Below are 24291 nucleotides of genomic sequence, written 5' to 3'. Positions count from 1 at the left end.
GTATCCTTTGCGAATTAATTTATTTTCTTATTTACAATTATTGTCTTTAACTCTTGGTCCAAGGACAATTATTCCATCGTGACAAGTCCTTCATCTTTTACTTGCCACTTTCCCTCTTTCTCCACTGACCACCATTTTTGTCACGCCTGCATTTCCGTTTCACATTGTTCAAATGTTACAATTCCTATCGTAATTCATCGTAGATTTTCACTCAAAAGTTATGTACAAAAATAATGATTATCTACGAACAGGTTTACATGACTTATAATTAATTGGGAATTATAAACGTACTTAAGGAACAATAGATATGTGCACGTTATTTCAGGGGAATGGTTTTGTGACTTTAAACAGGGAAGACTTATTGAAAGAAGTAGCCCTATTCACACGAAAGATAAATAATTACATAAATAAATCATCGGATTCTCCTAGCACAGTTTCTAAATGCGTGAGAGAGTACAGATTTCTCATAGAGTCTACTACATGTTTTCCCACGTGGTATGTGTTAATACGTTGCTTCGCAAGAAAAAAAAAACATGGCCGATATTTATTATTTCACGTTGAGTGAAAGTAGTTGCAGTATTACGACAGATTCTGAATGAATAAGTATTTACAATGATCCTTAATAATAATTCAGCATGATTGACAGATTGCATACATTCACGTAACTGTGACTTTAAGGCAACATGGAGAATCAAGCATTCGTATGCTCGCTATAATCAAACAACATCAAACTTAGAATTACGATTGTCGGACGACTGTGTCCTTGTCGTTCCTTCTGTTTTTGTACCTTATAAAATTTGACAATATACTCAACATCTCAATATACCTTTTCAAGATCTTGTAAACTTAACAAGGTATCCTTAGCCTCTGATTTTCAAATTTGTACGTTGACAGTCGGAAGTCCTTTCCAGTACAGCCTACTTTAATAAATACATTAATTAAACGCTCCCTACTGTTTAGTATTATTGATTAACCAGTACATGGATTTTATACATGTACGTTAACATGGCAGTCATCGGTTCTCCGATAGTAAAATCAGAGAACGCTTATTCCTCTCTCAAAATAATCCCCATTAACGAGTCCACGATTGAAAAAAAGAGGTATCCGTCGATACTAACAATTATTACAAAAAACCAGAATTAGGAACGAAGATACGCTCTGTCTTAAATGTCTTTTAATAATTATATTATCACTTGTCCATCTACGAACCGTTCACTCTCACAGCATCCGAATTAATATTCGTATAAGTGACGATATCGCCGCCATCTTCGACTCCTGACGTTTGCCGTAACAATTTCAAAAGAGCACCGTTAATCACCAGCGGTATATTGGCTTTGCCATTTGGCAAAGTCGAATGGGTCCTCTGCAGCTTTGGCAAACTGTTCTTTACGTTATTCGTATCACATATTAGACTGCCTCTGCTGGTGCCAGTGGTGCTCTTCGGTGGAAACGGATTTTGGGAGTTGATTAGTGAAGAGCTGGGTCTGGTAGATGGCGCCAGGCTCACGGAGGAACTTCTCGAGCTGCAACTTCTATTTTCCAGGCTAGTTTCGGATCCTCTCTTCTGCCCTATGCTTCTATCTCCCTTCCTCCTCTCACTCAGTGAACTCAGAGAATCCCTTTTGGAAAAAGACTTGACCGCATTTCCCATTGCCGAACCGTCCAGGGTGTTAGACTTTTCTCCAATGCTCGTCACGGAAGCTCTTTTGCGTTCTGGCAAATTTAAACTGGTTACCGATGCCCTTTTTTGTCTAACCTTTTTTTCCATCTGCTCTCGTTCGTCCGACGAAGCATCGCAATGCGTCTCCGTACCCTCGTTGCTGGTATTCTCTTTCGGTTCCGTAATTGAGTTTTTCTCTGATTTCCTTAATACCGAATCTGGTATCTGAATAGATCGAGGCACTTCGTAATCGCTACGATTATCCCGCACGTCGATTTCCTCATTATCAGCTAATAACTCCAAATACTTTGGCACCTCGTTTGAGCCTAATAATGTCCCATTGGTATGGGAATCCTGTAGGAATGGTTGCATATCCCTACTTCCTTCGGAACTACTCGACTTCCATGAATTTCCTGAAAATAATTCAATGCTAGATTGTACAAATAATTTATTCACGTGCACCACAGCATATCAGAAATTTATGGGACTCAAAATTGTGGAATTATAATAAATGTCTTTTTTCGTGCATTAGGGGAGACGCGATAAGATTATATTGAATTAAAATATATATTGATAAAAAATGAGACCCACCTGAGTTATGATTTTGATTCTCGTCGGCAAAGTAAGCCATGTTAGACACGCCTGCAAGCATGGGCCATGCGATGGATCAGTATTTGTTAAAGCACAATATTAAGAAGAAAAACAATAAAATATAATATTGCAAGTTGTTAAGTCGTATCAAGTAATTAGATTTCGAGTGGCATGCTCAACACCGTAACTAACGAGACTTTACTGAACGCAAGAGAGATGTCTCTGCCAAGAACTGTTAATAAATCAGAAATAACATGTCGGACGCGAGAGAACAACATGCTTGAAGATCTGCGTGATCCATAAGATGCAGCGTTCCTATAATTATGCAGCAACCAACCTCGCCTCGCCAAATAATGTCCAGCATGAACGGGAATCAGCGTGGCGTCCTCCGTAATATTCCTCAGCGTAATCACGTGCTCCAGACAAGTCTTAAAACTGGGTCTGGAGTCTGCAGAACTCCAGCAACGCAACATCAGTCTGTGGAGTGCCGGTGGACAATTTGGTGGTTTAGGTAATCTGCCACCAGCGCGTACGTGATGCAGGACTTCTAAGTTTGTCCTTGCTGGATACGGCTGCTGGCCCAGTGACGTAATTTCCCACATGAGAACGCCAAACGCCCAGACGTCACTCTGGGAAGTGAAGACCCCGTCGACGAGTGACTCCGGAGCCATCCAACGAACCGGAAGTAGACCTTCACCCTCCTACGATTTTATTCATTAATACATTACTTTTTGAAACGTAACTCAAACTATTGTCTGTACGTACCTTACGATAGTAATCATTTTTGTAGATGTCCCTGGCAAGACCAAAGTCACCAATCTTGACCACACGATTTTCACGCTCCTTTGCTGATACCAAACAATTTCTACAAGCCAGATCACGGTGGACGAAGTGCAGCTCTTCCAAGTAGCGGCAGCCTCTGGCCACGTCCTCGCACATTCCTAGTAAATCCTGAAGGCGCAGTGCTCGAGGATCCGTCGACTGTAAGGACCGACTAGCTCTTAAGTAGCTTAATAAATCTCCAGCTTCCATCAATTCCAAGACCAAAAGTGGTGGATCCGTGTCTAGGCAGACTCCGAGGAGACGCAGCACGTGCTTATGCCTAAAGTGACTCATTAAACGCGCCTCTTGTAAGAACTCTGTTTTTTCCTGGGCTGACGCACCCTTGCGTAATGTTTTAATGGCGACTGGTGTGATACCGGGTCCATCGAGATCCTTAGCGTTTCCTCGAAATACCTAAAAAGAGCATACGATCTCATGACAAAAAAGTCCGTAGAAGTCTTATTAAATTTTATAGAGCACTGCAAGCTCAGCTGACCTCGCCAAAGGCTCCACTGCCTAAAATCTTGGCGATAGTTATTTGATCTCTTCGTATCTTGGGCAAGGAGGAATCGTCCGGGTCGTTCTGAATGGCGGATGCGTACAGTGCGTTGGACTGTACGAAATTTCCACGTGGAATTTCACGAAGTGTCGCCAACTCCACGTCCGACACCACAGGCGGTAATACTGCCTGCTTATCATCCTTACGCTGCCGGTACACTGCTGATAAACATACGACTTGTCATGTATTCGTGTATTGCCTAGATTTCTTAGTGTAAAATAATTTGAACTCACAGCAAAGAAAATAGCAAACGCACAGTAGCATTATGACAACAACAGGAACGCTCAGTCCTAAGACTAATCCAAGATGTTGCTGAGCTGCCAACATCCCACTAGAAGTTTCCGTCAGGTCGATTATGGTACTTGGCTCGCTCCAAGCACCGAAGCCATAGGCATTACGTGCCTGAACGCGAAATCGATACTTCTCATTCATTTCCCCCATTATTATCCAATAGTTATCAGTTCCGTTGTAGTACAAGACCCAGTTGTCACTTTGATTGCGCCCAATTTCCTGGTCATTCGATTCGTCTATTGATTTGCCTTCCAGTCGGTACAGCGTCACCTGAGAGCCATGTGCTTGCGCCGGTTCCCAATTTAATTGGAAGACGGAACTTCGTAATTTTGTTACAGTTGGTACACCCGGTGCACTGGGTACATCGCCTGAATCGAAAATGAAATTTATAATTCTACGGAGTATGGGCGGTTTTACTTGTCAGTAAAAGGTATACTTTACTCACCAAGTGTTTGAAACGTAAATCTGGCATCGGAAGGCCAGATGAAGTCTTCCTCATAAGTTGGATATTTTAATATTAATCGAAATTTATATAAAGTCCTTGGCTGCAGTCCATCGATGTAATACTCGACACAGTCCGTTAAGATTTTCGGACTTTTCGCAACCTGCCATTTTTCTAAGCCCACCGTAGTGAACTCTAAAACATGGCTGATAGTCAAATTGACTGTCGGCGTCCAAGAGACGTTCAAGGAATTGACGCTGACTCCTGTCAATGTCAAATTGCTGGGTTCCGGATACATTTTGACAACGTCCCCCGCACTCTCGCTATAAGCGTCACTGACATTCGCCGGATATGCTCGTACGTAGACGACGTACTCCTGTCCCGGAAGTAGTGGCTGCAGCATGGCCCAAAATAGTCCGTTCGCTGGAGCCTCTGTACTTTTTATCAGCTGCTCCCCCTTCTGTCTCACTCCATTTACCAAACGAATAGATCTCCAATGCACCTCGTACCGGACTTCGGCGCCATTCAGAATTTTCGGTGGCATCCAATAAACAGCAGCCAAGGTTGGCGTCAGAGCTTGGACCGTGACGTTTTCCGGTGTCGTCGGTGCACCAGCTTCCGTCCATAATATCACAGTGGACTGGGATGCCTCGACGTATCCGTAATGATTGCGCAAACCCAGGTCGAATCTGTACTTCGAAAATGGCTTCAAATTCGGAATGACTATTTCTCTTTCAAAAGTTTCAAACTTCATTTTGTAACTTCCTTCGCAAGGAAAATCCTCATCTTCCATGCATTTTTTCACGAGAATTGAATATAGAGTTCCAGGCAAATGATAACTCTCGCATCCCACATGTGAAAGAGGCTCTGGCAGCCTTATTTTAATGCTGCTCGCTGTTTTCGATATTTCCTCTATTTTATTCTCTTCTCCAGTTGGCACCAGGCAGTCTGACGGTGGATACGATTGTAAAGACTTTCCGATGGCCTTCATGCTTGTTACATTCGATAAGTAAAATTCTCGTATCCCCCTAACGTCTGGATAAAGTTTGTTCACAAAATATATACGGTCCGTTAACATGCTGGACCAGTAGACGTTCATCTTATCGACGGTCAAGGAGGTCGGCGGCAAACCCCTCTCGTATTCTTGATTGATAACCAAATTGCATACGCATCCGTCAATGTCGGCTATATTTAAATGACCTTCCCGAGATACCCAATAAATCACTGGATTCTGAGGATCCGTATCGTCTATTGCCATTACCGGTAAGACCGTCGGTCTATAAGGACAAGAGCAATCTTCGTTGTGATTGAAAAAGGGTTGAATATTTTTTCCGTTCAAATCCGACTGCATCATTACGCCACGGTCGTATTTCGTCTGTTCTACCCAGTAGAGGATTCTGTTTCAAAAAAATAAGGAATTAATGGATGATGCTACTAAGGATGGGAATTTTGATAAAATCGATTGATTTACCCAAATAATGGTAAAATATCCAATTTAAGCACGGGCTTTCCTGTTATCACGATACTTTCATATTTCAGGACACCAGCATCCCAAGCCGATAGATCTAATTTCATAATTCGATTTCCGGTCTCCTTGTATCCCAATTCCGTCCAAAATAGTGTTCTGGATATCCAATCAACGCACAGGCTGAGAGCGGTACTATTTAGTGATAAGATTTTAGTAGCGTTCGTCCCATCTATACCGGAAGTGACCATTTCCTGCATTTCGTTGATCCAAAAAATTTTATTCTCCGCCGCAAAATAAGCCACTTCCACGGCAATGTGTCTCGTTATCGTATAATTGACTCCTCTATCCAAATCCGATATTCTCACTGCGTCCATAGTGGCGACCAATACCTGCGGTACCGGATATTCGTTCTCCGTCGAGACCTCAATGGTATCCGTATAAAGTCCGGCACCAACTTCCGTATAAGACCTCACTTGAAAGTAGTAGGTAGTATTTGGCAAAAGATCGTGCGCGCTGTACTCCAATTTATTAGCAGCAACGTCAAATATTTCACAAACTGGGTTATAAGTATTTTCCAATGTAAAACAAAGCTTGACTGTGTAGCCTTTTATCACGCCGTTGATAAATTCTGGTGGATTCCACCTACAAAGGAATATAGGCGTCTCACTTATAATTTTCATTAAATTTGAACCGTATAAAGTCAAACTGAAAATAGTCTTACCTGAATATCACAAAAATATTAATATATTCGTGCATGGGATTTTTTTGAAATTCCACAAATCCCCGCGGATCAACTGGCTGACTTGGTACACTTTGTGGCGACCGTAGAATTTTTCTCGAATGATGTGAAGTCTCCCAGTACGTGAAGGCCTTTACGGTGACCTCCAATACGGAATAGGGAAGGATCTGTTCAGAATTATTGTACGGCATAGAAGTCTCCGTCGTGATCTCCGCTTGTGAATTGGTGTTTATATAATCAGCAAATTTGACTTCGTAAAAGACAGTTCCGTAATTGACATTCTTGACGGGATCCCAGGAGACGTTAAAATTACGCCAAGTACCGACGACTCTGATGCTGTCAAGATCGACAGGATGTGGCAGTACCACGATATTCTCTGCAGTGAGATTCATTGGATATCGATGCAGTGCTGTATCCATAATGGATACCATATGAAGACCCGACAATGTGATTCCATTGATAACAGCTGTATTCTGACCAGTCATATCGCCGATAACAGCATTTCTGTCGTCCTGAAGCCACAGCAGGTGCTCCGAGAAGTAACAGAGCGGTCCTTGCATGCTTGGATGTTGCAAAGCTGACACCTGATGATAAATTCAGATATTTAATAAAATAATACAAACAAAATGGTTTCCTTTTTTTTTTTAATAACAACCTCACGAACCTTCTCAGGTTCGATTTTATAATTCATCGGGATCCTCTCGGATGTTGGAGCTCTGTAGACCACCGATCCGCTCTCATAGCTTCTCACGATCCAATATACGTATCTGTTTTCTGTATCTAGAGTCAAACCCATCACCTGTTTCCCATTGAAAATCTCATCAGAATGATAATATCTCCTATCCTGACCATTGAGTCTGGCAACCTCCACCGCGTGTCCTGTCGACCAGTACAAATAAGCCTCCAGAGAATCTATCATTAATTCTTTAACAATGGCTAGGATCGACATTGTCTCGTGTTGCGAACCATTTAAATTGGAGCGTGTTATCTAGAAAGGGTGAAAATCACAGACTGCTTTATTTGGATGTGTAAAAAAGTGAGAAAGCAAATTTTATGTAGACAAAAATAATGATTTTTGTCAATCGACTCATCGCGATACTTACTACTTGTTGCTTTGGATTTGCCCAATACAATTTCTTGGATATCCAATCCACGGCTATGCTACCCACAGAATTAATATTCAGCCTGGTCTTCTGGTGACTAGTAATATTGTATCGATACAGAATCGAGTTATTTCCCACTAGATACAGTATGTCCTTGTACCAGGATATATCCACAATATGATATTCGTTATCAGAATCCTTCAGACTTGTTTTGTGTATAAGAGTGTCCACGTTTTCTCCAGTTACGTCACTTCTCAATAAACCTTCATTGGCAGACCACAATATGGATGCGTAGGAGCCATCCCTTGGATCACTGCAAACGTAATTTTCCAATGAAAAATCTCTACTCCCTAGGGTCTATGAAGAGACTGAAGCATATTCTACAAACTGGTAAATTTTTTTAAGTATTTCCATACCTTAAGGTTCGTCCACGAAATTCCGTAGACCACGGTCCTCTACCGGCACTGGTATATGCTGCAGCCTTAATCGAATATTCTGATCTCTCGCGCAAATGGTGAACCGTATGCGACGCGCCGGCTATTCCTTTTTGACGAATCGTCTCACCGGTTGTCTCATCCTTGATTTCCAATTCGTAGGACCAATTTTGCCAGGCACCTTTACCTTGTCCACCCAACAGATGAGGTGCTTGCCAGGATACCTTTGCTCTTTCGGCTCCTAAGACAGCCTGGACTCCAGTCGGTGGATTTACCGGTACCGGAACTGGCTGACTGGCATCCATTAAGACACTGACGCTAACGAATGACCCGTCGCGTCTTTGAAAGAAAAAAAAAAATATATATGCAATTTCCATATGCACCATTAACTTCTTGCTCGTGTCATGCATGAGTATCTTGCTGGCTCCTCACCTATCAGGATAGGCATTGTGAAAATATCTGTTCTGCCCCACATGATAATCTTCCGTCAGAACTTCTTCCCCGTTGGTCCACCGAAAGAGACCATTGGCCATAGCCAAGGATACGACATTTTTGAATTTTGGTTTCTGAGTATTGTTCCTCAGATTTATAACCTCGCGACCATCCAGGGATACAGATATCACAGTATTTTGAGTATGATGTGGTACCAGCAATCGAAAATTCGTATGATCAACGGTGAACGCACCCAAGTCAGGATCTTCGAGAATCAAATACGGTTGCACCTGCCAAAGTCAATTGTACAAATATTAAAAGAAAATTTTCAAAATTTTACAAAATTTTATTAAAATTTGAAAAAAGCTATTACCTCGTGCTTTACCCCATTACTGATGTCAGACAAATCCAATCTGTAGAGTCCATTACGAGTAACCCAAAAAAGATATCCGTTATATGGATCAACCTCTATGTGAGATGGTCTTGTAAGAAAACCAGCCATGGCGACAGTCAGTCCTCTTCCATCCAAATTGCATCTAGCAATCTGCCAAACGGTAGTCGCGTGTTTGACTTCACCCAGAACGTATAGATGAAGGTTCAGCCAATCGACGGACAGACCCAGTGGTTTAAAATTCGCCTGATTGGGACTCAGGACTGGTATTGGCTCAGTTGGCTCGATTATGGAAGTTCGATACACGTATCCAGTCGAATCGGATACGAACAGCTGGGCAGATGCTACATGTATGGCTATGCCACGGATGATGCTGCTTGTACGATAAACCAAAGCTGGTTCCTCCAACATGTCAGCACCTTGTTTCATGACGGTATGCTCCCCCCCAAGGATGAGGATTGGTTGCTGAGTGTCCTTGACTGAAAGTATAAAGATCGTTACGAACCGTCTATATGTCAATTGGACAGCTGAGGTTGCTGAAAATCGTACCAGCTGGTTCCGGAGTGGTCGATATATAGATGATAGCTGGTGGTCCTTCGCCAACGCCATTCCTCATGGTGACGTTTATGGAATAATTTTTATTTGGTTCGAGATTTTGAAACATGTAGTGATCCGTGTTTTCGGAGGCTGGTATATCCTGTTTGCGAAGAGATGTGGAAAACATGTAGTAATCTGATTGTATAGTCTCCAGCCCTTAAAGTCCCCTGTTAAAGTGTAACTAGCGGATAGGATAGAACGCCATGCCAGAAACGTAGTGTTCGAGATTTCCTGGTTCTTGCAAGTTTTCAAGATGCCAATAGCGAATTCACATAGTAATAAATAAAAAGCATTCAGTGACGTCATTCAGCGACCAAGCGAGTTAGAGGTTATTCGGCAAAGCATATATATTACGCGAACCAATAAAGAAGACGGAATTGAATATAATGAAAAATAATAATTTAATAAAATCAAAAATTATTCCACTTCTTAATTGACTCCCGTTCAAGCGAGTAAGCCTATTGCTTGCAGAACCAGCTGTACACTCGATGACTTAATTGCTCTCTCGAGCGCAGAAGGAGCAGTAAGAGCAAAGCGAGTTTTGTGCGCATCGAAAGGATTCGTCGTACGACAGTTTGATGCGAGTTAAAGTAGAGAAGAAAGAGACAAACGACATAGAGAATTTCAATAGGCACAAAATAGGACCGTGAAAACGCGCGGCACATTTTAGCAAAGAGACGTCGAGTAGCGCAATGAAAAAAAAAAATTGAAAGACAAGGTGGACTCTGGAGAACAGGTCGAGTTCTGGCGTGGCGTATACCTTAAGCTGGGAGTAGTCAGCCCCTTGTAGCCGTAGGACATAGGACAAGAGTGGCCCATTTGGGAACGGGCCCGGTTCCCAGGAGACCGACACGCGGCAACTATCTACGGCTGCCGCCCGAACAATTACCGGTGCTGATGTCGGGAGTCCAGCTGAATGAGTCAAGATCACCACGCTGGGAGCAGAAACAATTGGCTCTGGATTGTGTTGCGTGGACTTTAGCAACAACGCTACGCGAAACTGGAACAAAGATTAGCAGGGGTCAGAAGGATGGATTTTGTGTACGATCTTGATCCGGGGTACGACCTAACCTAAAACGAAGATTTTAGGGACTCACCCTGTATTTCGTGTAAGGTTGTAAATTCTCGACTAGAATTTGATCGTCTTCGCCCCACGATTGATTTCGACAGTATTGCCAGGTCTCTGCTAGCTCCTCGTAGCGCCACTGTACCAGGTATGATATTCCACCCCCGCGTCGCTCCACGTCGATCCCCTTCCATTCCAGTCTAAGGGATGTTGCCGTTAAGGAATCTGCCACAAGTGCCGGTGCCGATGGGGTTCCTATTTCGGCTGTAAATAAAGGACAGGTCTGATTGATCTGAAAATGGCCATTAATGGTACTTTCTTGATGTTTTCTTTTGTTTTCACTCGGCGACAACGTCAGAGGATTGGAGATTCTCGGAAAGTCGATTTATCATGGACGAGAAGGAAAGAGAGAAAGGTTTTAACGATTATCAAACGATTCTCGACGGTTTAAAAGTGTCTTTTTTGGAGAAGTGGAAATCCAAAAAACAGGAAAGCGCCAAGCTCGACGATTTCGATCGTTTTCGTACCCTGGGTACTGGTGCCTTCGGCCGCGTGGTGCTTGTCAAGTATAAACCAAGTTCAACATATTACGCGATGAAGATACTCGAGAAGGGGAAGCTGGTGAGGATGAAGCAGATCGAGCACACCAGCAACGAGAAGAGGGTCCTTCAGAGCCTGAAATTTCCATTCGTCGTCTACATGGAGTTTTTCTTTAAGGACAACTCGTACGTTTACATGGTACTGCCGTTCATAAATGGCGGCGAGATGTTCTCGCATCTGAGAAATATGGGAAAGTTCACGGAGCCCTTATCAAGATTTTACGCAGCTCAGGTCGCCCTGGCTCTGGAGTACCTGCACCACTGCGGTCTGGTCTACAGGGATCTGAAGCCTGAGAATATTTTAATCGACAAAAACGGTTACCTCAAGGTCACGGATTTTGGATTTTGCAAATTGGTCGACGGCCGCACGTGGACTCTCTGCGGGACCCCCGAATACCTGGCACCTGAGGTCATCCTCTCGAAAGGTTACGGAAAGTCCGTGGACTGGTGGAGCTTTGGCGTATTAATTTTTGAAATGAACGCCGGTTTCCCGCCCTTTTACGCTCACGATCCCATGAAGATCTACGAGAAGATCGTAGCCGGCAAATACAAGCACGTCTCGCACTTTGGCGAAGACCTCAGGGACATCCTGAAGAATCTGCTTCAGGTCGACCTGACTAAGCGTTATGGGAATCTCAAGGATGGTCCTATGGACATCAAGAAGCATCGATGGTTTCGCACGACTGATTGGATTCTCATGTATTATCAAAAGGTCGAACCCACTTTTGTACCGAAATGCACTGGTCCAAGTGACACGAGTAACTTCGATCACTACGAAGAGGAACAATTGACATTAGACACGATAGATCGTTACGCTAAGGAATTCATAGATTTTTAATTGTCACAAATGTATCAGTAATACAGTTTATCATCTAGCCAATAAGGACCTGAATGCAGTATCAAATTATTCCATTGATTACCTTTGAGCTGTTGGAAATAGCGATTCAGAGCATCGTGACATCCCAGCACGCAGTACAACTCCTTCGGTGGTAGTAACTCTTGGGTTCCATTCTAAAAAAAAAAAAAAATCCAAATAATCGATTAAACACAATAGTGAACCGTGTTTACGAATTTATCAGAACCCCATTTCACACGTATGCCACTCAGAAACAATCAAATAAATCGAAGACCATCCGCCATGCTTAAAATAATGGAGCATCAAGAATAATTAATAGAGGCAATAGAAATCGCCAAGTGATTGCCAACTTCGCTTCATTTTTTTTTTTAAATAGAAAACATAACCCTTAAATAAATGACCATGACCAATTACTCACGCAAACCGCTTGACAGCTTGTTTCCAATGCCTGCTGCCACGCAGCACAACCCTTTGTGCACTGAAACAGATAAAACGTAAAAAAAAGTTAGGTTAGGAATTTTCCTAAAGATTGAAACAAAAAAAAATCTAAATTTAAAAAGTCACTAGTTATCGGTCTAGTAATTTACGAGCATCGGTAAACAGAGCATAATGTCTTTTTGTCGCAGGCTTGTGGACGTTTCCGAGGGTCTAAAAGTAACTAGCTAGTAACCTCTAGTAACATTCATAATCTTACGCAACTCAGTACAGTTTCTTTTTTGTCCAGAAACTTCAGCCGGTTTCTTTTTAAGCATAAAACGATTTTCATGGACTCCTCCAAGCACCATGCCACCACTTGACAGACGTCCGTCCCATAATAATTACTTATAAACGACCCCAGTGTCTCGTTTCTCGGCCTTAAGTGATGGATGACATTTTTCCAGGGGCCTTCAGTGCTGCCTGGGATTTTTTAACGCATACAGCCATTACTTATCGAAGGATACCCCCCCACTCACCCCCATACAACTACACGTCACAGACTAAATTCCCTAGAAAAATCTCAAGTGATACCGAATAATTGTAGAATTTTAAAAAAAAATTCCACAAAAACGAATCGCATCGAATTCTTCGGTACAAGGCCTAAAACTTAAATTCCGGAAGTAAGCGTAGCAAAATAACGAGCGTCCAAGTCTCGTGACGCAATTCGTACGAGTTAGCTTCGAAGTGAAACTGTAATTTTTTAAAAGATAATACCCGACGCGTGGCACGTGCCTCAAGTAACGCCTACGTTCAATAATAAGAAGTGGTCCTCCAGCGTGCATGGATTTACGATGCCGAATTGAAGTCTTCCACGTGGCATTAAAAAAAAAGGTACACGTCGTATCAAGAAACATTGTTATTATCATTGCTATCAAAATCATCATTAAATACTTAGTCCCGAAGATATACAGCGCAGCATCCATCAGTGATACGGTAACGCGGGTAGGAATTCGATACCGATCACAAGAATAACCATAGTAAAAATCTTAAAAGCAGCCGATGAACCCCGTGAATGCATAAACGTAGAAGAGACGCTCAGTGGCGTCGTTACGTCGAGCGTCTACTCGTTCATTCAAATGTAAATATACATACAGCCAGGAGATTCGCGACGCTCAAGAGTCTCGGGAGTCGGATTTCATTAACCCGAGTCATAGCGAATCAGTAATCTCTTAGTGTGCCACCACTCGTACGACGTTCCGTATACACTGGCCTCCTTGAGTTTCGAATACACGACTTTGTGGATCTGATACCTGCCAGGCCAAAGCAGATACATCAGTTACATGGCTACAGTGTTAAAGGTCACACTCAGGGATATAATAGTCACGCATACAGGGTGTTCCATAACCATTATATCCGTGAGTGTGACACTCGGACATTGTAGGTAATGCAACTGTTGTACATTGTTTCGGGGAGTTGCGTAATATTACGTAACACGTGTAATCGACGGTGCCGCGTATTAAATAGTAAAAATAGTCAATTTTACGTAAACCCCCGTAAATAAATATAAACGCAAGTCTAAATTGATGCTGGGAATTCAAGTATCGGATCTTTTTATTTTTCACGTATCTCTTGTACGACTTGACTGACTGTACCAAGACAAGTGGTCTGAGTCTTGAGTCCCGAGACTGGGATGATCTGAGAGGCGCCATTGCACAAACAAGACGGGGTCCTATCGTATCTTTGAAAATAATAAGCAAAGCTAGAAAGGAATAAAAGTCAATGAGTAGAGGCAATAAAAGGATCAGTGTGTTGGTCCGAACGTGTGTGATTGGTACGATCTGTGACGTAGCGACGAGTAGTGGTGAGTGGAGCGAGGGTACCCCGCTGATGGGTACCAGGGTATCGCCATAGGTCAGCTACGAGCGTAACTCAAAAAGTTCGATGAAGGAAAAGGGGGCCTTGATAAGTCCCAGATAAACTTTACTCGTTCGTTTTGTCTTTGCTATGCGACAATACACTCTGTAAATGAGTTGAAGTGCCCGAGATCGATTAAGTGACCCGTGATCGATCGCTTGGGAGTGATCGGCGGGCTGACTGAGATCTCGGGGATTATTGTGTCTGGTGGTGGATCGGTCTATGATCCCCAGACGGGGTTGACCAGGCTGCCGAACGGTGGAAAAAGACGTAGCCATTTGTACGACGCAACCGACGCTAATTTCTCACTTCCTCATTAAATACTCGACACATATTATAGCCTGGCTGTGGCCCTCTCTACTCGCTTAGTGACTTTGGTTAGAAGATAGTAGATAGTAGATGGTAGATGGTAGATGGTAGATGGTAGATGGTAGATACTCGTGACGTACGTATCATAGTAAAATCCTCCAGAACTCATGGTCTAAACAGTTGACTGTAAACTGCAATCTGGAAATTCCAGTTTTTCCCCCTTTTCGAACTAGTAAACAACGAAAGGGTGGTCTCCGTCGACTGTTATTTATGTCGTCTAGCCCCAAGTGGGTAGTAGACCTGAGTAACTTCTGGTAGCCGATGCTCGAGACAAGCCACTTGTTCCCGGTCGGTGGTCCCTTTCTGCTTCTGGTCCAACTTTGGCCGGAGACAATAACAGGCTATGGCCGCGTACACAAAGCAGAGTATCGCGGCGTTTCTTTCGGTCCTGGAGAATTTCGAAATCCCTGGAGCACGTATAAAAGTACATACGCTCCTTCCCCTATAGAAATACCGTTCCCCTTCTTTCGCCTTAATGGCGCGTTTCTAACTGGCGTCGAGCGTGAAATGACTGGTCGCTGGGAAATTACATATTGTAAACTCGCATATATCGCGCGCGTAGAGCGAACCATGTTCTAGGCTCTTTTTCCCTCCCATATCTCCCCCCTGCATAACTACCCCTCGTCCACCACCCGATAAAGTTACACACGTAAGCCAGCTTGAAATTTAACGAATGCATGTTTTCGATAAGGTCGTTGGGGGTGCGCATAATGAATATCCAAACAGTCGGTTTGTCCCGAATCCCAAACACGTAATTACTGGTTCGGCGTTTCCCATCGTGGAGATACGCCTTGCTGAATATCCTTCCGGTACGCAGAGACGGGGGTTTCCTTCGATTTGGCCCGAAAAAAATGAAATTCCACTAGTAGTGCAGGAAACGTGAGATTTGATTGGGGGGATGAAACCGTAACTTCCTTAATTCCTCCCTTTCACGTATTTTCTCTCTGGCATTGTCTATTTTCATTTATTTATCCCTTTTCCTCCGCTCTCCCGTCAACTTCCGGAAGATACCCAGAGAATCCGGAGTCGCACGGCAATTTGGCGACATCCGCCAAAGGCCGCGCTCGTACGCGATCCAATTTAAAACACGAAGCCCCACGCGCCGCCCATTCTTTCGTTCCTGCGTCCATTCATTGTGCCTATGGAGAGTTTTGTTTTTATTTGTCATTAGCGTCCACACACCGTCACTCTCTTTCTCTTTCTCGCTCTGTCTCTCTCTCACACACACGAAATAGTCAACCTCACTCTTTGGCTCTTCGCAAACGGGGCTCCCCATCGAAACGGAAGTACCTTTCATTGTAACCAGGGACCAAATTCCCGAGCATCGTCTCGAGGGTCGGGTCGGTTCGTTCTCGATTTTTCAAATCCACTTCCTCGTTTCGATAAACAATGAAAATAAATTGTCAAACAAAGTAAAAGCACCCTACCTGATCTATCTTGCATCTGACACCGCAGCCGACCTCTGAACTGGCGTCGTCCGTTCGATTCTGCAACGTAAAAGAATGCCAACGTAAGAATATTATTCGAAACAACCTCTTAGCCCAGTATGAACAGTCTTAAGCACAGCCTTAGGGTTGTTACTCATTGAAACAGGAAAGCGTAACAGGTGAGCGAGAGTGGAGCCCTTTAAAGCATAAACGTTTCGCCACACCAACGACACGGTCATTAAAAACGAAGCTTGAAATTCCCATAGTGACGGAGGCACGCTTCGGTTAGCACCCCTTTTAAACCAGCACGTTTCTATGTAACGACGTGAATCTTGTTCGACGTTAGGGTTGATTTTAACGTTTTCAAATCCCCTCGACGAGTCTACAGGACGTGCACCTGTGTCCCGGAAATCCTCATTGTACCTGAAAGATACACGTGGGTGTAACCAGGTCTACTGCTGTGTATATATATAAGAGAGACAAGGACAAGGATAGAGGATTGGTCGATACGCGGCTTCGCACTTTTAATTCGGTGATTTATCATTGCACGTAGCTATACTGGGGGTTCGAATTGAACCGGATGAAACAGTTTACTGTCTTTTAAAGGCAGCAAGCGATTCAATTTATTTTCTCCTGTCCCCTGAACGGTTACCTAAGCCCTCGAGAGTGAGAGAGAGACCGAGAGAGAGAGAGAGCATATACAAGCCGGGTTATCGGTAGTAGATATTTTGTCGTTCAGTGATCCGCGACCGTTTTGCTATCCCGAGATACGGATTGGTCCATGTCTCTTTAAAGAAGAAAAAAAAGCAGATATACCAAGGAGTTTCTCGACACTCGTCAGAATAAACGGGGCTATCGACTTCCACGCGTCGATATTAATTTAATCGTCTTTTTTCATATTTCATTTTTCGTTTCGTCTCCACGAGGCGCTGTCACATTGCGCAATGCGCTCAACTTTGAACCCCACTCAATAATACGACTCCGTTCCCGCGTTCGCTGTTCATCCATTTCTTGAATTTAATTCTGTAATCGACTAATCACACTTTTACGGTAATCGCCCGTACACATTTTCAAATGCTAATTTACTCTTTGACTTCGATTTCCTTTCTCACGCGCTTTAACGAACTTTCGTCAAGTCGTTATTTGAAAAAAAAAAAAAAGAAATAACCCTTCCTCGTCAGAGTTACATCCAATCTAAGTGGATCACCCGGACGTATACCTGGTCTGCTCTTCCGGCCTTAAACCCTTCTCGACCTTCCATCCCCTTTCTTCGCTCCTAACATCAGGCCGTCGTGGAACGTCTTCGTCACGGACAACGACGCTCGCCAACTGTTGCGTCTTTCCTGAATCCTGATTCCTCAGCGATCGTATAACGTCCCTTCCGCTTGCGTTCGTTGAAAATCTTCAAGAAACCGATCGCAATCCACCCTAAATATTGTAAGGATTTCTACAATTTTTTTTCGATTTTTTAAAAATTTTCAAAATTTTGTTCATATTCAAATACAATGTAAAATTAGACATTTTTGTTATTCAATGTATTTCAGGCAACCCCTGACCTAACCCTAGCCTACGTGACCCCAAGATAGCTGAGTGCAATTACGAATAGGAACGAAGCCAGCAATAATTATACATTAAAGCATAGCGCAAAGGTGCAAAGGTGTTCCTGGTCTCAAGGTTAAGGCAAAACGGTGTCAGGTGTTTTTTCATGCGGTCTCCAGACATAGGGTCGCACGGTGTTAGGTGTATACCTAGTCCACACCAGATACCAGATACCAGAACCACACCGTGTCCACTCGGTTGGAACGTCAGGACGTCGCTGCACCTCGTGAGATTTGTGGGTTCCCCTTATGAAATAAACTTAACGGACAGTTTCCATATTAACCCACGAAAAATTAAAAAAAAAACCATCAGAACTTCATACCCATATTTCAAAATATATTTCATACAAAAAATAATCATAAAATCAAAACAACGCTTCCCCGTGCTACGCGTATACGGTAGGTATAGAATATCCACGTAGAAATAAAGTGTCGACTTAATATGGCTTCCAGCATAACACAAGAACCGTGACTTCGTGTACAGAGCGACGGGTGCATAGATACATTTTAATTGACCTTACGTCATACCCACCACAGCCAAACTCCGGTTCCCAGGATTTGTTTATGCACGGAAATTTAAGTAGAGTCCAAAAGCGACCATAAAAGTTTCGCGTAAGCTATTAACTGTATACGGGTATTAAAAAGAAAAACGAGATAAACAGATAATCGATCGATCGACAAGACAGACGATTCCACGATTCTGCAATTCTGATTGGTCGCGAGTCCTAGGGGATAAAAGTCACGTGTCCAGTGGATTTTAGGGGAATCCCTAGGAAGTCGGGAACGAGAAGACGAGGCGGACCAAAATGGCTGACGGTCTCGTGAAACGAAAGAGAGTGGAGGATACGGTCTGACAGGAAGTTCATTGTCTACGTAATATAACGTTGCTGGTTGATGCGCAGATTCGCATTGTTATCGGGTCGAATCGAACCGGGTCGTTACTCCATTTTTAATGTAATTGAACGCGACGAGGAATTGTCAGATAAAAAAATAATAATAACATACTATATTATGCATACGATATTTTCCTCCAAAGTCGTACATAAATCATGGTACATGGTTGTTCCCTGTTACGCAACATCCAGGGTTATCCTAAGCATCACCTCGAGATACGATAAAGACTTTATTACTCTTGTTTACCAATCACCGATCGTGTCTCTTATGCGTCTTATCGAAATTCCATATCAGCATTTTAATTCCTGTACGTACTGTAATCGATATTTTTTTGTAGGACAGTCCGTCACATAAACTATGTTAAAGAGGGGTGACCGGTGGGGGGGGGGTAGTAAAAAAGGGTTATTTCATCAATTATCACAGAGTTGAGTTATTAGGTGTAATAGTGTTAACCACGTTATCACAGCTTTCACTTTCACCACATAGAAATTCATATCGGATATTTGAGTTACGAGATTTTGTAACGCGTCGAGATTACAAAACGAAGATTTACGTGACAGGATAAGGAGACGAGGGGAGGTTAATTTCAAATAATTTTTTATACGGCACTGCCATAATTCAATTGCCCGTTGATCCCTCTTTATCGCCTCTTGTCCCGTTCCCGATCAATCGGACCCCCGAATACACATCAATTTGCCAAAATGATAGTGACGCTTGAAAAGCAGACGACAAACGACATAATGAAAAAAAAAAATTTACCAAAAACATGAAAAACCGTAAAATGCAGATACGTAAAACGTATCGCATAACTGTAGAAAGTAAATAAAAAATGATCTATCGTACCAGGTTGCTATACTGGCAATCAGTGTTAAGCCGCAAATAGCGAGAAGAGGATTGAGGCCAATTATCAATTAGTCTGGATGCAGGAGCATCAGACTTCGAGCGAGTCGGTTTGCCTTGAGAAATCTTAAATTTCGTTTATCCTTCAACCGAACGGCGTACCATCTTTTTTACGAGTTTTTTTTCACGTCTCTTATTGACTCCCCCAATCGCCCCCCGCGTTCTTAGTCGTTCCTTCTGATATTTTTTGCCAGAATTTCTTCTGCCCGAGAAAGCCAAATGGAAACCCGCATGGTCGCTTCACGGGCTAGAGGCGAAGCATAGCCAAGAAGCGAGATGAACGTAGTTCGTCTTTGGTCGTGGAAGCTGGGATTATGGCGAGCGATGATGCGCCGTTGTGTAGTTAAGTTAATTAATGAATGGTACGTTCGGGGTGGAGAGTGAGGTTAAATTGATACGTCCTTCGCGTGCAGTCGTTTTTATACTCCGTGCCTTCCTATGCTCGGCTCGCCTTAAGCTGCGTTCACATCTGAGCGTGATTGAAGACGTAGCGTCGGAAAGTCGGGATTCTTTGTTGAGACAGTATCTCTTGGTGGTTCTACGAGTATGTGAATATTGGTATAAATATTGATTATGGATTTAATATAATGGAGGTATAGGTTAGTAATGGTTGGAACGAATATTTGTTTTGATGATTTGTGACTTTTTGACGTTCGTGACTGTTTATCTCGTTAAAATTTAAAAGAGCACGTGCTGCGATAGCTTATTGCATCTGTGTCTTCCTTACAAGGTTAAACAGCCACGATAAATCTGGTAAACATGATAAATGCTTTGTGCGACTGGCATAGGATTAAGCACTCTGGCTATGGATGTGGCTTTGGACTTTATTTCATGTCAAACGAAAACATCTTGCAAGTGTCAAAGACGCGTAAACAATGTTATTCGGTATACCGAGACAGACTGTTGAATGGTGTTGTGTTTCTGGGGTCCCGATAAGATTTATTATCTGCCTGGGAGTAATCGCGTGTCGAATTGAATTTTGCCGGTAAAAAATGCCGAATACGGGCTCGAGACTGTTTTTAGGTTAGCCGTTGCTCCGGGGCTGTTTTGAACGAGCGACAGATAGCTGCACGTTAAATTGAAATAACGCTCGCGGAGAATCTATCAACCACAGACTCCTTACTCAAAGGCCATCGCGTCTCGGTTATCGGCACTGCGTGGATATGCGAGCAATTTTTCTTAAGACTGTTTCTTTTTTAACAAACCTGATCATTTCTCTTGGAACATTGATTTTACCATATTTTCCATACCAGACAATTGACCTTTACGATATCTTTATTCAGTGTGGATATTTATTTTCTATTGGACACCCTATCATCTTTATGGACTCGCCGAAGCTATACACAAATCTGTCAAACTTGCTGTGGGTATTTTTTTTTTCGCTACTAAAAATCAGTCAAATATCTTACTTCGCTCCCTTTCACTTTTTTTGTGTGTCATCGATGTTCCTCTTTTAATCTATCCCAATCTCAAGAACGGACGGCTCATCTGAGGGGCACTTCGGATTCTTTGGATTCTCCGAAGTCCTGAACCAGAAATGTTATTGGTCATCTCTTTGGACTGAATTGAAATTCCAGCTGCAGTGGCGAATGTTACATAGTGACACGTTTACGTCATTAACTGACGAACATGAACGGGATATGTTGTTGAGTGGATGAGAAGCTTTGTTAACGTTCGGGGAAGCGAATACGAAACGTTTGCGCAGGACCAATTGAAGTTTCTCGCCTGCATATACATATGTGTATACCCATAATGGCTGCCTAATGGATAATGTATCTGGAGCAATTAATTGCGTTAAACCGGCTTATTCGTAGAGTGACGTCAGTGGATGAGTGCTCGAAAAGAATTTTACTTCAAAATACATTTCAAGAATTCCTGGAGAAGAGTAACAGAGTGCTGGATGCTGCGGACGTTCCGCATCGCAGGATTCATGGTAGCTGAACGTGAGAAAATAACGGACGTTGAGTGTAACGAAAAACGGTTATAAAAAAAAATTCAAAGATTCTAAATAAAAATAAGAGTCCTGTGGAATCCGCAAAGCATGAAGGACTTTGCGGCATATCTGATTAATTCGATATCGGCATCTCTTCGAAGCGCTCTTCAAGATTTTATCCTACCTGATTCAAATCGAGATCCGGACATCTGGAGGCGCATTCCTCTTGCAGACTTCCTGGAGGCCTCCGCACCTCGAGGTCTTCCGGCAGGAGCGTCGCGACGCTTCCCGTCAACACCAGCACCTTCAATAACACGCATAGCCTCTTCTCTAACATAATATCCAGCCCCTACATAAAACCCTCGAAGACCTTCGCGGTTCCCCCAAAAAAGCACCCTTTTAAATTCTAATCTTCATCTTCCACGCATCTTCCTCTCGTCTGCTCATCCACGGCTGAGGACCCGGCAGTGTCCTTTGATCAATATTCAAATTTGCATTCTCCACATTGTCTTCTTTCCTCGAGTGAATCACCCACTAGGTTCTTATCATAAGATAAAAAGTTTCACGCACAGATTTTATCCGTCAGCACTAAATTCACTGAAAACCAACAAAAATAAAGCTGTATCTCACAAGCGTGCCACCTTCACTAATTTTCAAAAAAAAAATACACCAAAATATTGGTAGTCTGTCAAATATTTGTTTCGTTAAAATATCTCTTGGAATTACTATGTGTATGTGTATAAATAAATCGCGACGCTCGATAACTTCGAAGAGCAGCTCTGTCCTTTGCCGGTGACTAGCATAAGAGCAACTGACTACGAACTGGCAGCAGACAGTAAAGCCGGACTCCCACTACACGAAGCCACGAAGCGACCAAGTCCCGGGGACCCTTATCCACTTTCATCGCTTCACTCCCCTTGACCATCCCTCATTCCCATTCTCATTTTCATTCTCATTACGAACCACTAGCTGCCGACTACTTCACTTGACAATAATACAAGCCGCAGAGTGAAACGATTTGAATCTTCGTTCATAGACAGCTATACATATATATATATATACATACTGTGAACTATATATAGCTACTACTCACTACTGGTCAATTGGCAGATTGACCTGTTCTTACTATGGTACTCCTGAACTTTCATTCATATGTTCGCACGTGCCGATAGATTGATCAACCGGTCTTCCTAGCGCTGAGGTCGCAACGAGAACCTGAAAGATGCTCATTCGTAAGATCAATACTCGATATGATATTTGAAGTTCATCGATACATAGAGTATTGTACATAAAAAAACACTGTTGGGTAGACTCACTCTGCTAATGTCAATGTCAATGATGAGAGCTGTGAAAAATCCTATGGACCCATATAGATTCTTCTTAGGGGATGATCTTGGGTGTTTAGTTAGGTGTAGGTATGGACACAACGTCGGATGGAGATCCGCTGTCCTCTCGCTTTTAGTGACCTCTCCCCTTTCTTAGTCACAAGTATTGTCGCGCGGTTCAATGTAAACTGGAGAGAGATCCTCAAACAAGACCTTTCTTTACCAAGAGCGCCTTTCGGAAAAGATCTTTGTTTTGTTTACCTGAAAATTTGTGTACACCGTTCTGGTACCTATTCCTGGCCAGATCATTCAATTCCATCAGGTTTTACTTTTCAGATTCCTTTAGCCTCTGGCAATTCACCGATGCATTCATATATGCATTAGCCCTTTTAATTAATAATCCTCTTTTTCACCTGTTAATCGGATGAGCTTTTCAAATCGACTCGTTATGAAACTATCATTGCGCGTTCAATCCCAATCTCAATGGCCGTTACAGGTTACCTAGAGCTTCCTGCGGAAATAGCCAATATACTCCTCCGACCTCCAACTCGCTTAGTTACTGGCTTACCGAGTTGCTCTCTTGCTCACTAGCTATCTCCACTCGCTCCTCCTCCTTTTTGGTATGGACTACAGGGAATATACGAGTAGCACTCACAACCATAGTAGCGCATAGTAGCCACAGTAGCCGTAGTAGTCAGACCCATATGATCGCCCTAACGCTCGACACGCACTCGTTACGAGTCATCATGATGATCTATGCCTACAACAAACGTTACATCCTTAATCTGTCCCGTGCAGCCTACACTCCCATATCCTAGGGTCAATCAGGCTCGTTTAGAAGAGAGCGAGAAAATGGAATGTCGGAAAAACTGACAGATCCACTCGTACTTTGTCGTGCCTACCTTATTGGGTATGTCGAATTACGATGCAGAGATAAGCAGAGATGATCAATGATATTGTGCAATAGGGTAGAACCTCTTGATTGGTTTTCTTGAGTAATTCAAAGACTTAATGTCTCTATCTGTAACGTCTCTCAGGGCCTTAGGGGAACTTTTACAATCTCTTTATGATTTACTTACGGAGTAACTGCACTTTTTTTTCTTATTGATGGAACATACTTTTATGAAGGGTGATTCCAATTAAATATATCATCCTGAGGGAGATTTCAGTTGCTCTGATTGATTCGATATGGCCACTATTCGAGCCCATTAAGGCAATCGAAGGACATCAGACGAGGAGGAGGAATGGGCTCTCGAGTCAATCCTGAACACTGCGTCCGTTTCTCTTTCTGTATGCCTGTTTGTCGACTGCTCATATACGGGGTGCGGGTGGATCTGTCATTTAGATTAAACATTAGTCACTTTAATATCTTTTATTAAGAGGAATACATTCAATTCTAGGAGAAACGTTTCAGATGTAAATATTCCATGTTAACACGTCATTACTATAATATGTATTGTTTAC

At 42.9% G+C, this 24291-nt stretch overlaps 2 protein-coding genes and 1 long non-coding RNA gene across 10 annotated transcripts; 2 read left to right on the top strand and 1 right to left on the bottom strand.

The window, feature by feature from the left end:
* Window position 1: 1 nt before the first annotated feature.
* On the bottom strand, window positions 2-24194 carry LOC107263242 (proto-oncogene tyrosine-protein kinase ROS). 7 transcript variants are annotated; one of them, XM_025080621.1, is made up of 21 exons: window positions 21687-24194; window positions 16178-16237; window positions 12469-12528; window positions 12115-12205; window positions 10627-10859; window positions 10290-10529; window positions 9482-9629; window positions 8915-9411; window positions 8542-8831; window positions 8092-8448; window positions 7676-7988; window positions 7228-7560; window positions 6555-7156; window positions 5837-6475; window positions 4369-5762; window positions 3866-4291; window positions 3570-3793; window positions 3017-3487; window positions 2589-2952; window positions 2252-2302; window positions 2-2073 (listed from the first exon to the last, which is right to left on the bottom strand). In XM_025080621.1, exons 1-21 carry the CDS (start codon window positions 21837-21839, stop codon window positions 1202-1204), a joined length of 7818 nt encoding a protein of 2605 aa, XP_024936389.1. In that variant the 5' UTR covers window positions 21840-24194; the 3' UTR covers window positions 2-1201. The 7 variants fall into 7 exon arrangements, with proteins under 7 accessions (XP_024936389.1, XP_024936393.1, XP_024936390.1 ...); XM_025080625.1 differs by having other exon boundaries at window positions 10419-10529; XM_025080622.1 differs by having other exon boundaries at window positions 3570-3790; window positions 21687-21839.
* On the top strand, window positions 10866-12107 carry LOC107263245 (cAMP-dependent protein kinase catalytic subunit alpha). Its single transcript, XM_015730228.2, has one exon. The coding sequence runs from the start codon at window positions 10986-10988 to the stop codon at window positions 12030-12032; it is 1047 nt and encodes a 348-aa protein (XP_015585714.1). The 5' UTR covers window positions 10866-10985; the 3' UTR covers window positions 12033-12107.
* Window positions 17325-21680, top strand: LOC112493744. Of its 2 annotated transcripts, none has more exons than XR_003058420.1 (4): window positions 17325-17614; window positions 17722-20113; window positions 20853-20932; window positions 21044-21680. It is a non-coding gene; the product is annotated as an uncharacterized LOC112493744 (long non-coding RNA). The 2 variants fall into 2 exon arrangements; XR_003058421.1 differs by having other exon boundaries at window positions 17722-20127.
* Window positions 24195-24291: the final 97 nt, after the last annotated feature.

Source organism: Cephus cinctus, unplaced genomic scaffold (genome assembly GCF_000341935.2).
Source record: "Cephus cinctus unplaced genomic scaffold, Ccin1 Ccin1_scaffold0143, whole genome shotgun sequence".
NCBI classification, from domain to species: domain Eukaryota; kingdom Metazoa; phylum Arthropoda; class Insecta; order Hymenoptera; family Cephidae; genus Cephus; species Cephus cinctus.
Note: the sequence above shows the minus strand (reverse complement) of the source record. Positions and strands in the feature narration are given on the sequence as shown.